Source organism: Dendrobates tinctorius, unplaced genomic scaffold (genome assembly GCF_039654945.1).
Source record: "Dendrobates tinctorius isolate UK_male_01 unplaced genomic scaffold, ASM3965494v1 ptg000089l, whole genome shotgun sequence".
Taxonomy (NCBI): Eukaryota; Metazoa; Chordata; class Amphibia; order Anura; family Dendrobatidae; genus Dendrobates; species Dendrobates tinctorius.
In genome coordinates this window covers 14,413,100-14,428,273 of record NW_027361757.1, presented here as the reverse complement: position 1 = coordinate 14,428,273, position 15,174 = coordinate 14,413,100, and the positions used below count along the sequence as shown (strand labels likewise).

General features: G+C 48.6%; 1 protein-coding gene across 4 annotated transcripts in view; it reads right to left on the bottom strand.

Annotated features, from left to right (window-relative positions):
- ZFAND4 (zinc finger AN1-type containing 4) overlaps nt 1-15,174 on the bottom strand; it is a 54,790-nt gene that overhangs the window by 25,812 nt on the left and 13,804 nt on the right. For 2 of the 4 annotated variants that reach the window (XM_073585841.1, XM_073585842.1), the window contains exon 2: nt 9,689-10,014. The exons of 1 other annotated variant lie outside the window; for it this stretch is intronic. In XM_073585841.1, coding sequence (XP_073441942.1) covers nt 9,689-9,872 — 184 coding nt within the window. In that variant the 5' untranslated portion in view covers nt 9,873-10,014. Of the gene's footprint in view, nt 1-3,399; nt 3,459-9,688; nt 10,015-15,174 lie in introns of those variants that run through there. One more of the 4 variants, XM_073585843.1, reaches the window with a different exon arrangement.

The window sequence follows — 15,174 nt, the reverse complement described above, 5'->3', positions numbered from 1 at the left end:
AAAAGAAAAAAAAAAAAAACACACAACAAACTGGAGCAAGTTCAGAAAAGGGCGACCAGAATGGTGACCGCCCGGTCTGCAAACCCCGTCTTATGAGGAAAGGTTGCAGGATTTGGGAATGTTTAGCTTGCAGAAGAGAAGACCGAGAGGAGACTTAATAGCTGTCTACAAATATCTCAAGGGCTGTCACATTGTAGAAGGATCATCTTTATTCTCATTTGCACAAGGAAAGACTAGAAGCAATGGGATGAAACTGAATGGGAGGAGACACAGATTAGATATTAGAAAAAACTTTTTGACAGTTAGAGTGATCAATGAGTGGAACAGGCTGCCACGAGAGGTGGAAGACGACACTCCTGATTCTGCGAATCTAGGGTTAGGCCCAAGAACTGCTGAACTTTCATGGGCTGTAGACGGGACTTCTTAATGTTTAGTAGCCACCCTAACCGTTCCAGAGCCGATTTTGCTGTTTTGCAATTGATCCAGGCAATGGTCTGTCGTTCTGCCTACAATAAGGAAGTCATCCAGGTAGGGGACTACCAGGATGTTTGCTTCTCGTAGATGGGCCATAATCTCCGCTATAACTTTAGTGATCACCCGGGGGGCGACTGCTATACCAAAGGGAAGGGCGACATATTGGAAATGCTGTACTGACCCCTCTAAATGAACCGCCACTCTAAGGAAACGCATGAATGGGTACATGGCAATAGGAGTCTTAAATCCAACACCACCATAAAGCAGTTTTCAAACAGTAACTTTATTGTGGAATTGATAGTTTCTATTTTAAAGGCCGAATGACCAGGTATCTATTGAGTGCCTTCGGGTTGATTATGGTCCTACAAGAACTATCCGGTTTACAGACCAAAAATAGGGGGGGGGGGGGGGGGGGATGGGGGGTGGAGTAGAAGCATTCGCCCTTCTCTGCCTCTGGTACCTTTATCAGTACACTTTTATGGCATAGGTCATGGACTTCGGTCTCTAGGGCAGCCTGTTCCGACAGGGAAGACCTGAGCGGGGTGACCTTAAAAGTGTTCCGGGGGGGCACATGCAAATTCTAGTCTTAGACCTGAGGCTATCAACCCCAGGATCCAGTTACTGTTTGAAATCCGTGACCAGGCTTGGTAGAAGGCCGATAGTCTACCTCCCACCGGAGCCGCTAGTCATTGGGGAGGTTTCTTGGCCTCACGGGGTGCTTTCTGGCATCCCCCTCCAAACATAAACCCGGTACCTTTTTTCTTTTTATCTTCCCATCTGCCCCGATCTCTGGATAATCTTCTACGGAAAAATCTCTTCCTAGTAAAGGGACGTCTATAGGAAGGGGTGGGCAAGGACGGGAATTTCTTTTTATCGTCGCCGGCTTTCTCCAGGAGTTCATCTAGGACTGGTCCGAATAGATATTCCCCCTCACACGGGATGGAGCAAAGCCGGGACCTGGCCTGGATATCCCTGGTTCAGCCATATAGCCCTTCGGGCTGCATTTGATAGACCTGTGGCTTTGGCCGCCATTCTTGCAGAATCTGCCGAAGCGTCGGCTAAAAAGGCTGCCGCAATCTGGATGGTAGGTAGGGTCTTCAAGATAGAGGACAGCCTCAAGAGAATCTAATTGTGATTTCAGCTGGTCCAGCCAGACCATCATAGATCTGACTGTGCAGGTAGCTGCTACTGCCGGTCTCAGGGCGCCAGCTGACATTTCCCATGTCCCTTTCAGGTAGGAGTCTGCCTTTTTGTCTAGTGGATCTTTTAAAGAAACCATGTCGTCAAAGGGAATAGTGGATTTTTTGGATGCTTTAGCCACTGCTGCGTCCAATTTTGGGGCTTTGTCCCATTTGTTTACCAAGGGGTGCTCAAAGGGATATCACCGCTTAAAAGCCGGTGGTAGGGAGCCTTTTCTTTCTGGTTTCTTCCATTCCCTATTGATCAGGTTTTGGACTTTGTTGGTTTCATGTCTGTTACCCCCATGGTGGCCCTAACTGCCTTGACTAATTTGTCCACTGAAGAGGACGCAGACGAGGAGGTCGAGGGCTCTAAGGAATCTTCATTTCCTCTAGGGTCTGCTGAGGAGCCCGACCCTGAGAAACTTGCTCCTTTTCCTAGATGATTCCCCCTGGGATACGGACTTTAGGGCTTTAACTTCCGTCCTGATAATTTCCCTTAGACTCGTAGCGAAGTCAGGGGTTTCTTCCGCCACCTGTAGTAGTGGGGAAAGGGTAAGGAAGTTCTGTATGGCAATCTCTAGCACTACTCCCGAACCACCCCCCCCCCCCCCCCTCTTTTTTTTTTTTTAACCGCCTGCAGTATACGTGACTGGCACAGTTTTTTAGGGTTGGCGTCCGGCAAGGGGCATTTGCAAAGGGCGCACCCCGTTTTTCGCTTTGTCAGCGCACTTCTTCCCCAATAGGAGGAAAAACATAAGGGGAACACTGCATCAGGGCGCGAGCTGGATCCTTCGGCCTGGAGGAACTTCTGTGGCTGGATTGTCCAGTTCGTTTTTTCTTTTGCTGGGAGCTTGTCTGGGACCTCTGAGGTACGTTCCTGCTCTCGGTCCAGCTGGGTCACGGGAGCTTCTGGCTCATCCATAGCTGCAGATGAGCTAAAGCAGCGATTCTGTGCCCTTTTATATCTTCCCCCCGGAAATCCGGGTTAGCAGGTGTCATGGCCAGGGGCGAATTCCCCTCCCGAGATGTCCATGGACTCTCCCCCTGTGCCTCGCCCCCCCCACCCCTATGTTGGTGCCTGCGACGCCACGCCCGGTGACGCACAGAGGAAAGTCGGCCGGCGTCAGACTTCCGGCGCCACCGGCCCTGCCCCCGTGTCACTTCCAGCGACACGGCACCGCCCGACCTGGCACGGAGCTCCCCGCCCGCCACCAGCCCCCGCCCAAGGGGAGACGGCAGCAGGAGGGCCAGGGATCAGGGGGGATTTATACTCACCTGCCTGCGCCGGCCCTGGAGACGGGCATCCGCCGGACCCCGCTCCCACCTGTTCCGCACACTGTCGTGGAGCCCTGCCCGGGCCCACCGTGGCGCTTCCAGGGGACCCCGCGCTACCTGAGTCGGACAGCCGCCCTGGGGATTCCTCGTCCATGATGGTACGATCTGTAGGGAATCCTGTCCTCCAGGAAACCAACTGATGCGTGGGAGAGGTGCCGCCCCTATGCATCTGTAGAATTTCCTGTTCCTGAAGGGCGGATCCCCTGTCAGGTAGTGCTGTCATGGACGACCGAATAAATCTGACCTCCAATGTGCCGCCTCTTTTCGGAGCTTCACACTGACTGAAAAGTCGTTGTTTTTGGACACATAAGGCGTTTTGATGTACTCAGAATACTGCTCAACAAAATGTACAGTTCATTTTCTCCCATTATCGCTTTTGAAACAACAAAAAAAATAGAATTAGACTTACCGGTAATTCGGTTTCTAGGAACCCTCCACGACAGCCACCTTGGAGGTTGTCTCCCCGCCCTAATAGGGGACAGGAACACACAGAGGTTAAATAACCCTCCCCTTCCTGCTCCCTCAGTGTTTTTTCTGAATATACTAGCATGAATAGTTACCACCAGTAGAGCAGGAATCAGGTAAATACATCATATAGGGAGGGAAATTAGTGCTGTCGTGGAAGGTTCCTAGAAACCGGATTACCGGTAAGTCTAATTCTATTTTCTCCAGTCACCTTCCACGACAGCCACCTTGGAGTTATACCAATGTTATCTTTTTTTTTTTTTTTTTTTTTTTTTTTAGGGAGGGACTACGGCTTGCAAGACGCGTCTGCCGAACGTCAGATCCTTATTGAAATCTAGTCTATAGTGTCTAGTAAAGGTGTGCACAGAGGACCAGGTGGCCGCCTTGCATATCTGCTCCGATGACGTATTCCCCCTTGCTGCCCAGGACGTAGCGACCGATCGAGTGGAGTGGGCCTTCACCGACTCTGGAGAGAGATGTCTTGCAGAATATGCCAGAGAGATGACTGTTTGATCCAGCCTGCTATCGTGTTCTTTGCTGCCTTCTTCCCTTTATTTCTTCCTGAATACTGGAGGAACAGGTTCTGGTCCAGTCTCCAATCCTTGGTTGCGTCGAGGTAACGGAGAACTACCCTGCGAACATCCAGGGTATGAAATCTCGCTTCCTTCGGGCTAGAAGGTTTTGGGCAGAATGAGGGCAACACGATATCCTGGCTTCTATGAAAGTCTGACACCACCTTGGGCATAAATGAGGGGTCTAGGCATAATACTATGCTGTCTGAATTAAGTAGGAGATAAGGTTCCTGTACTGAAAGGGCCTGTAGCTCCCCCACCCGTCTAGCTGATGTGATTGCCACAAGAAATGCTGTTTTGAGTGTGAACATTTTCAATGGAACTTCTGACAGGGGCTCAAACGGGGCCTGTGTTAGGCTGTTAAGCACTATATTGAGATCCCAGGGGGGAACCCGACTAGGGAGCGAAGGGCGAATCCTGCCTGCTGCCATCATGAACCTCTTGACCCAGCGGTGTTTGGCTAGGTCATGGTCAAAACAGGCACTCAGGGCAGACACGTATACCTTTAGTGTACTTGGAGTGAGTCCTAACTCTAACCCCCTCTGTAGGAAGTCTAGAATTTGGGCAATATTTGGGTGGGCGGGGTCAGGGACCTTCGGGAGGCACCAGGAGGAAAATCTTTTCCATATTTTCCCGTAAATTGCATTGGTTATTGGCTTTCTACTCTTTTGAAGGGTCCGGATTACCTCATCCGACACCCCTTTGGCCTTCAACACGTTGGCCTCAACAACCAGGCTGCTAAGGATAGTTTGGCTGGGTCCGGTTGTAGCAACGGACCCTGATACAGAAGGTCGGCCTTCTGGGGTAATAGCCAGGGACCTTCCAGGGCCATGTCCAACAGCGCGCTGTACCAGCTTCGTCCTGGCCACATCGGAGCCACCAGGATCGTCTTGACCCCGTCTGCTCTGATTTTTTGTAGGGTCTTTGCCAACATTGGGATTGGTGGGAAGGCGTAGGCCAGTCTGAAGACCCATGGATGGGCAAATGCATCCATCCCCCTGGCTCCGTACGTGGGACTGAGGGAAAAATAAGCCGCAACCTTCGTGTTTTGTGCATTTGCGAACAGGTCGACTTCTGGATTCCCCATCTTGAGACTAGGGCCTGGAACACCTCTTGGCTCAGACACCACTCCCCTGGATGGACGTCCCTCCTGCTCAGGAAGTCTGCCTGGATGTTTTCCGATCCCTTGAGGTGTACCGCAGAAATGGATAAAAGGTGCTTCTCTGCCCAGAGGAAGATCCTTGCTGCCACTTTCTTTAGGCTGGCGTATCTTGTGCCCCCCTGATGCCTGAGATACGCCACCGTGGTCACGTTGTCGGAGTATATCCGGACATGATAGTTCTTGACAAGGACTTTTGCAGCCTTCAGTGACTCCTCTACTGCTGTTAGCTCTCTTAGATTTGACGACCCCGTTCTTATATTCTGGGGCCACTGTCCCTGGAAGTATGAATCCTCGACCACAGCTCCCCAGCCCCTCAGGCTGGCATCGGTGCATAGTATTCTTAGAGGAAGCTGATCCCAGCTTACTCCTCGTCTCAGGTTTTTGTAGCTCAGCCACCAGCCTAGGGCCAATTTTACATGTCCTGGAAGTAGAACCCGTTTTAACAGGTTGTTCGGATACTTTTTCAAATTTGTCAGGACATGCGACTGGAGGACTCGCGTGTGAGCTTGTGCCCATGATACTGCCTGAATGCACGCTGTCAGAGAGCCTAGGATGGACATGGCGTCTCTCAGCGTCGGCGCTCTCTGGTCTCTGAACCGGGTTATTTTTTGCTGAAGATCTTTCTGACGGTCTTCAGGAAGAAAGGACGTCCTGTTCTCTGAATCCAAGAGGATTCCCAGGAATTTTTTCCTCGGGGAAGGACAGAGGGCCGACTTCTGAAGATTTGGTATCCACCCTAGAGCTTCGAGAATCTGTAGGGTTTTTGTTATATCCTGGTTCAATCTGTTTATTGATGGGGCGACTATAAGCAGATCGTCCAGATATGGTACGATGCATATCCCCTGAAGCCGAATGAAGATGACCGCCTCTTTCATGATTTTCGTAAATACCCTTGGTGCTGGGGATACCCCAAACGGCAGGGTGTTGAACTGAAGATGGCTGATTCCTCGGTCGTGGGTAACTGCAAACCTCAGAAATTTTCGGTGGTCCGGATGAATGGGTACGTGGTAATACGCATCTCTTAGGTCTATTGTCGCCATCTGCCAGCCTCTTCCGATAAGAGGAATCGCTGATCTTACTGACTCTATCTTGAATCGACGGTACCTGATGAAGCAGTTCAGGGGTTTTAGATTTATAATGAGCCTGTGCTTTCCTGAGGGGTTTTTTTTTTTTTTTTTTACCATGACCAGGCGAGAATAATGCCCCCTGCCCTTCTCTTAAGGAGGTACATACGAGACCACTTGTTCACGTAGCAGCTCTTCTAACTGAAGCCACAGAACTTTCTGCAGGTTTGGGGAATGTGCTGGGGTAATCCTTAGGGCATGCGGGGGGGGGGGGGGGGGGGGGTTGCTCGAACTCCAGTTTTAACCCAAATTGTCTAGTGTGCAGGACTCACTGGTTCGAGGTCGTGGCCTGCCATTGGGCAAAAAACTGTGAGACGACCCCCTACCTGGAAGTCACTGCTTCTCCGGGGGCTGCTGCTGTTGGGGCACAAGGATGTTTCTTCCCTTACCCCCTTTCGGGTAGCTCCATTGACCCGTTTTGCCCTTCCCCCTAAACGTCCTCTGAGAAGTCTGTTCCCTTGAGGGGCGAAAAAAAACACCTTTTTGCGGGTTTCTGTTCCGGCAGTGATCTATTCTTGTCCGAAGCCTTCTCTAGAATGTCATCGAGGACCGGCCCGAACACGTGGTGTCCCTGGAAGGGGATGGCACAAAGTTTCGTTTTGGAAGTGATGTCGCCTCCCCATGACTTCAGCCACAAGGCTCTCCTGGCCGAGTTTGAGAGAACTAGGGACCTTGCTGCCACCCGTACCGATTCTCCCGAAGCGTCAGCTAAGTAGCCTGTTGCTTTTTGAAGAGTTGACAGGGAGTCTAAGATCTCCTCCCTTGGAGTGCCCCCCGACAGGTGGTCTTCCAACGTTCGTAGCCAGAAAAACAACGATCTGGCTACGCAGGTGGATGCGATATTTGATTTGAGTAAGTTCGTAGAGGCTTCCCAGGATTTTTTAAAATGGCTCTCTATTTTGCGATCCATCAGATCCTTTAATTGGGAGGCATCCTCAAAGGGCAAGGACGTCTTTTTAGTGACCTTAGACACCTGGACGTCTATTTTAGGGATCTCCCAAATGGAACTCTCTCCTTCTAGGGGGAACCGATTATTTTAACTCCGAGGGCACCGTAAGTGCTTTCTCGGGGGAGGGCCATTCCCGAGTTATTAAATCCTATATAACCTCATGAACCGGGAAACCCTTCTTGCCTCTGGGTTTCAACCCTCCAAACATCTCGTCCTGGACTGAGAGTTTAACCTCCTCCTCCAAGCCCATGGTATTTCTTACCATGGAAATTAACTCCTCCATATCCTCTGAGGAGAAAAAATATTTTTTTGTATCATGACTGGAGGTGGAAGTGGAGCCCTCATCTTCCCAAACCTCCTCAGACCCTGAGGAACGGATCTCTCCAGAGTCTGAGTTGGCTTCTATAGGCGCCCTCTTCCTCTTTTTTGGGGCAGGGCCCTGGTTTGAGCCGCTACGGAGGTCTGAACCTCCTGTCTAATGAGTGTCTTTATGCTGTCAAGCAGCGAGGGTTGCTCAGTACGCAGGATATTCTGTGTACATGGCTGGCATAGCTTCTTTCTGTAACCCGAAGGGAACCTGGCACCACATATACCACACTTGCGGGGGGGGGGTTGAGGCTGTGTCTTCCTACAAGAGAAGAGAAAGCTTGCTCGGACCTGTGCCACCAGCTTGTTTGACAGGAAAGGGACTGGCCCTGCTACTCACAGTAGGAGGGGGAACGCTGGGCTCCGCAGATGCTGCAGTTGAGGGCTTCTCACCGTCCATACTGCACACACTCTGCTTACCTGGAGCTGCTGCACCCTTTAATGAGGGTGTTGCTGGCGTTCAATTTTCTGGTGCTCCTCCCCTCTCCTTGTCCCTGGGGAGGACGCTAGTCGACCCCCGCTGTCATGGGATCCATTGCCGGGTCCCCAGGCACCGGACGCCGCAAACCGGAAGTGCGTCATCGCCACTTCCGGTCCACTGCCCGCCTCACCACGCAGCGCTGGAGAGAGGAAGGATGCCGGGGAGCTGCACAGGACCCCGGCCGGCACCATACTGCCCCGCTTAACCCCAGAGGGCACGGGAGGGGCGGAGGAAGTCCAGAGTCACACCAGCGGTGGAGACGGGAGCAGCATCGTGAGGAGAGGCGAACCCCCCCGACCTTGGCTTCCCAGCTTCAAGTATGTATCCAGGGCTCCATTCGCTGGCCACGGCAGCCCCTTGTGACCTCTTCATGCCCCGATAGGGGACAGGAAAAACACTGAGGGAGCAGGAAGGGGAGTGTTATTTAACCTCTGTGTGTTCCTGTCCCCTATTAGGGCGGGGAGACAACCTCCAAGGTGGCTGTCGTGGAAGGTGACTGGAGAAATGCGTAATTATCCATTAACTTAGCCCAATGTTACACAGTTCTGAGGGTTGAAAATGCTCACTACACTCCTAAATGAATTCCTCAAGAGGTGCGGTTTTCAAAATGGGGTCACTTGTGGGGGTTTCTGGTACTTTGACATGTCAGGGGCTCTTCAAAGGTGACATGGCATCTGCAATCTATTTCAGCGAAAATTGAGCTACATAATTCAGATCCCTCCCCTTCCAAGCCATGCATTGCACCAAACAGTTTTCCTGCCACCACAAATAGTGCATCGGTGTACTCAGGAGACATTGCATGGTCCATTTACTTCTGTTACACTTGTGAAATTGGGGGGGGAAGTGGGGCTGGAGCAACAGGTTTACAGGAAAAATGTAGTTTATGTTCATGGCTCAGTGTTATAAAATTCTGTGAAGCATGTGGGGCTTAAAAGATGCTCATCACACCCCTAGATAAATGCCTTCAGTGGTGTGGTTTCAGAATGGGGGTCACTTGTGGGGACGGAGGGGGGTTTCCACTGCTTAGGCACACAAGGGGCTCTGCAATCGGGACAGGATGTCCACTATCTAAAGCAACATTTGTGGGGAAAAAGGTAAAGCGTTAAGTTTTACCTCCACATTGCTTTAGTTATTGTGAAGCACCTGAAGGGTTAAACTTTTTGAATGGTTTTCTGTGCTTTGACAGAATGGTGTCACTTGGTTATTTTCTGTCATATAGGCCCCTAGAAGTCACTTCAAATGTGATATGGTCCAAAAAAAAAAAAAAAAAAAAAATAATACACACACACATATATATTATATATATATATATATATATATATATATATATATATATATATATATATATATATATATATATATATGTACAAGGAGGGCTGGATGTCTGTTTAACTCAATGGGATTGCATCTACTATTAACCTTAAAGTCTAAGAAAAAAAAAAATATTTGAAGGCAGTCTACTGCTCTAAAGGAACTGACATTTTCTTCATTATCTTACATTGGCCTTTTATGTGGGGGGGGGCATTAATATCAAAAACTTAATTCAAGTCAAATGGTAACAGTTTTGCACAGTGGATACCTTCAAGCCTCTGAATTTTAGCTTTCACACAGACGATGGTTTCAAATGGCGACACACGAAGTTCAAAGCAAGTTCCTGTAAGAGTTTCAATGAAGAGCTCCATGGTCTCATAGAACGGTAGCTTGTAGTGGAAGGACCCAATATTATCTTCGTTGAAAAATGGGGGTTCCTTTTTATTGGACATTGCATAGGATAAAAAAAAAAAAAAAAAAAAAAAAAAAAAAAAAAATATATATATATCTAGGAAGTAGAACTACTAAAATGAGAAAGACTCTGGGCCGCAGACACATTGGGTGTGATCTTGTTCCATTTTTAAATATGGCAACCTGTAGATACAAGAAGGTTAGAAATGAGGCAACGCCACAGCTGAGATCAGCGTAGTACAAGTACTGTAAGGCTGGTTTCACACTTGGGTTGGCAGAGCTGCGGAGGGATATGGACTTCCTCTGTGAAGCTCCGCCCTCTGCCGCAACTCCTCCGTTCAGCTCTGCCTACGTAAGCATGTGGCCTGCGTACCTAGGTTTAACATTGGGTACCCTGGCCATGCGAATGTATGCGGATGCCTCTGCATGTGTCGTCTTGACGCTGCGTTCAACGCAGTTTGGCACAGCATCAAAATGACACATGCAGAGGCATCCGCATACATTCGCATGGCCAGGGTACCCAAAGTTAAACCTAGGTACGCAGGCCACATGCTTACGTAGGCAGAGCTGAACAGAGGAGTTGCGGCAGTGAGTGGTGCGACAGTGAGTGGGGCTTAACAGAGGGAGTACGCAGTCCTCCGCAGCTCTGCCCAACGCAAGTGTGAAACCAGCCTGTGTGAGCTGCAATTCGAAACATAGTATGAAAAACAAAAAAAAAACAAAAAAAAAAAAACCCAAACTCCACACCCCCCCCCCCCCCCTCAGTCACCAGGTTTGTCCGCTATAAGATGCGGCCACTGCCTTTCAGGGCTTATCTACAGCATGTTATAATACTGTAGATAAGCCCTCAGTCCAACCTGCAAGGATATAATAAAGCTTATTTATCTTCTCACCCGGGGGGGGGGTCCGGTCCGATGGGTGTCACAGGTCCGGGTCTGGCGCCTCCCATCACTTCATCTCTTCCAGGTGTACTTCTCTGTCCTGTTGAGGGCAGAGTAAAGTACTGCAGTGCGCAGGTGCGGGACCCCTCTGATCTTTCCCGACACCTCTGCACTGCAGTATTTTGCTCTGCCCTCAAAAGGGCAGATAAGTACGCCTGCGCACGAGCGCGATGCCGGGAAGCGATGAAGCAAGCAGGAGGATGGCATCGCAAGAAGATCGGAGGTGCCGGACCCGCGACACCTATTGGACCGCCAGGGCGAGTATAATAAAAATTGCTGTATATACAGCCACCGCCTTAGCTTGTACCGACCAATCCTGGTGACAGGTTCCCTTTAAAGTCAATGATCACCACTGTATACTACTAGGATGAGATACAGAGCTACAATTCATGCCATATAGATCACACCACTGTTGGAGACTCAGTCTCTGCCGATTTGATGGAAATAGACATATATAGACATCCATTGCATATCTATTTTAATGTTTTACCTCCACATTCTAACATGGGCACAAGAAGTGAACACAGCATACATCATGCAAGAGATTAGGATATTATGCCAAATCTAGGACTAGGAGACAGAAATAATATTTCCCATTGACTTTAATGTGATTTCTCTCATCTTATGTGTGAACGGAGCCTAATGTTTGGAAGTTATGATGCTGCCACCTGTTAGCTGCCTTGATCGTTTTTGTAAACTTATGTCCCAAGGCTTACAAGTCTTACTTTTCGTGTGCCCAAAAAGGTCCTGCAATCAAAACTATCAGATTACCGCAGCTCTGTAAAGGGAAGAAGTTGTCATGTAATCCGAGAGCAGTATGAAGCAGGGGCAGAGACCCCGCTTCAAGGCATGTGTCATGATGATTCAAAACAGTCAGTGTTTTATCAACAGGAGATCACTGCAGGACAACTGGCCTTGTTAATTTTAGTCCAACCACACCTCCAGCACTGATTAGCAGCCCTGTCAGAAAACTGTCTGGTGTAGGCAGGTTTGCAGCAGAGAAAACAGATTCTATCATAAATGTTGCATCCAGGAAACTAAGTGATACATTGCTGGAATCAGGGTCTCTGTCTCATGCTGCGGTCAGATTATATAGCAATAAATCTGCTGAAAAATTCCCTTTAATTTTCAGAACCTCATAGCACACAACGCTGCTGGATTAAGTAAAAGAAATTGTGATGGATCCATTATAATCAGTGTTGTTGAGCTTTGGATAAGCAAAGATTTTTTTGGGGGAGGAGGGGGGGGGGGGGGGGTAACAGTTTTGGAGGTAGATAATAAAAACAAAAGAAATATGGTTGCATAAATGTGGACATCCTTTTATAATTGTGGTTGTGTTCAGAAATAGTCACATTTAAAGGGATCCTGTCAGCTGAATTGTGCAGAGTAACCTACAGACAGTGTCAGGTCGGAGCCATTCTACTGATTACAATGATACCTGGGTTGATGAAATCAGTCTTGTGGTTGTTGTTTAATCTTTATTTTTAGTTAATGATATGCCCATGCACCAGGGCGGTCTGTTGGGGGGGGGGGGGGGGGGGGGGGGGGGGGGGAGATGTCTTCAGGTGGTGCTCTGCTTAGCTATTCATCTTTATGGCTCATGACAAGTCACCTGTGCAGTAGCATGCAACTCCTATAGGCTGTGTGCCCATGTAGCTTTTTTTTTATTAGCGTTTCCGCGGCGTTTTTAAAACCGCGATTCTGCCGTGGAAACGCTAAAAAAAAAAAAAAAGCATTCCATGCCTTAATAGAAAACGCACATGTTGTGCCAATGATGCATTTTTTACCCCTGCGGAAATCGCTTAGCGGTATAAAAAATGCAGCATGTTCATTAATTTTGGGAAACTGGGTCTGAGCAGAAAAAGTAAATTAATGTGCATGCAAAATGTAATTGCATATGAACACATGACCTTTACACAGAGAAAACCAAAAGCAAAAACACAAAACAAATATCCTGGAATAAAAAAGTAAAAAAATATATTGCAAAAATTGCATGAAGGTAGTAATAATAGTAATAATAAGGGTATTTAGTTAACATAATTTTGATCAAAATAATGTAGAAGCCATCCCGCAACATCACGGCAACCCTTGTGGGACAGTCCTAACTCTTGTATTTAAAACCTTTCCACTTGTCAAGTGACGTAAATGTGAACAAGGACAGAGGGACTGAACCACCAGTAATAGTATAGGCCAGACAGGATGGATTTTCCAACTCAGAAACAGGGCGGTCACACCCTTATATGCACAGAATGCACAATGAAACAAATGGGAAACTGGGTCTGAGCATTAATTTTGTAGAATCAATTATAATGGGCAAAAACATGTGACAAATGCTTAAAAAAAAAAAAAAAAAAAAAAAGAGCGTGAAAAACAGCATGCGTTTTCCCGGGAGCAGGGTGTGCGATTCTGCATGAGAATCGCTACGTGGGCACTTAGCTTTACTGATGGTGCTTGCGCAGTAGAATCTTTTGGTAAGAGTTGCATGCTACTGCACAGGTGCTGCTGCCATTTTGCTACATGTAATTTTTTTTTTTTTGTCTAAGGCCTCTTTCACACATCAGGTTTTCGCCGTCAGGCGCGATCCGGCGCTTTTGACAGAAACCGGATCCGGCGAAATGCAATGCCGGATCCGTTTTCCCCCCATTGACTTGCATTTGCGCCGGATGGCCATGCGTTTCATCCGGTTTTCGCCGGATCCGGCAATGTGTCGCGATCCGGCGTCTGGAAAAAACGGTGACTGTAACGGCTTTTTCACACAATGAAAGCCTATGAGCGCCGCAATGCGCCGGATCCGGCGAAAGCCGGATCCGTCGGCCGGATCCGGTTTTTTGGTCTGAGCATGCTCAGTAGCTCTGCCCACAAGACATATATAAAAGCAAGACAGTGGGACCCACAGCCACACCCAACATGCCACCCAAGACAGCAACCAGGCGCAGGAGAAGGCAGGAGACCACTGCAGCACCATCAGCACCACCACCCCAAATGGAGCAGCAAATAGAACATGCTGAGGAGGGGAGGCCAGCAGCAGATGAGAGACGGTAATTATCAAATAACCCATTCCTCCAAACTAGGGCTATTGAATATCAAGATATTCATTGGCCCTTTGTTTCTCTTTATTCAACAGCCGCCCAATAGATGCAGCTGCAGCAGCAGCAATGGCAGCAGCTGGAACACCACCCACAGGCATGGAGTGTGGCCACCAGGAAGACAGCACATCTTCTTCTGGGAGCCCTCCCTCGCATAGTCAGCGTTTGACGGTAAGTTTTTATTTCCAAAATCCATCATCTCTGTAATATATGTCTATTCATTGCCTTTTATTTCAAAACAGGAATCACAAGATGAAGAGGAGCTCCCAGAAGAAGAAGGAAGGGGTGGACAGACACCTGGAGTGGGCTCACAATTGGTAAGTTTTTTGCATCAAACGCAGAAACACAACATCACACTACACACAACACATAGAAAACAATGTTCTGCAGACCACACACAGCAAACAAATGCCTACATCCAAAGACATAACATTTTTTGTTTTCTTCTCTAGTCTTCCCAATCTGGTGCTTGGCCAAGAGGTCCTCGCAGTGCCTCCCAGGGTCGTCGGCGACAGCAACGCGGCGGTCACCAGCGTGTAAGTATAAATATTTTTGCTTTGTTTTTTTGCACTTTTTATTTCATTTCTTTTGTGGAGGCTAATTATGTTATTTTTGTCTTTTTCTTTAACAGCCTTCACAGCGTGCTCCCGACTCTGACGGTGAGGATGGAGGGATTGATGTGGACCGCCTCATCGATCTCGTCAGAGAAAGGGAGCCGCTCTGGAATATGGCTGACCGCCGCCACGCTGACCTGATCGTTACCCGACGACTCTGGGAGGAAATCTGTTCGCTCCTTGTTGGCCGCTGGGAGGACCTCGAAGCTCGGGCCCAGATTAAAGAGCGCAAGTATATACAGTACCGGTTGCTTGATGTAAACCAGTGTTTCCCGAACTCCAGTCCTCGTGGTCCCCACGGATCATGTGTTCAGGATTTCTATTTACTATAGAAATCATGAAAACATGACCCCTGGGGACCATGAGGACTGGAGTTTGGGAAACACTGATGTTGTATACTAACCACTCCTTTCTCGTTTCAGGGAACAGAATTGTGAATCGGTGGCGGTCTGTGAGAGATCGTTTCAAGAAGGAGTTCAATAAAGAGATGCGGGCCCCGAGTGGATCTGGAGGACGCAGGAGCAAGTACAAGTACGCAGAAGCCCTGTCGTTCCTCCGGGAAACAATGGTCACCAGAAGGTAAATATTACACACCACATGTGAAAAAAAATGTTAGATGTAAATTTTTTTTTCAGCCAGGGCCATACCATGTCAGTATTTTAATTGTTTTTTTTCTCTTTATTCCACAGCACGGTGAGCAGC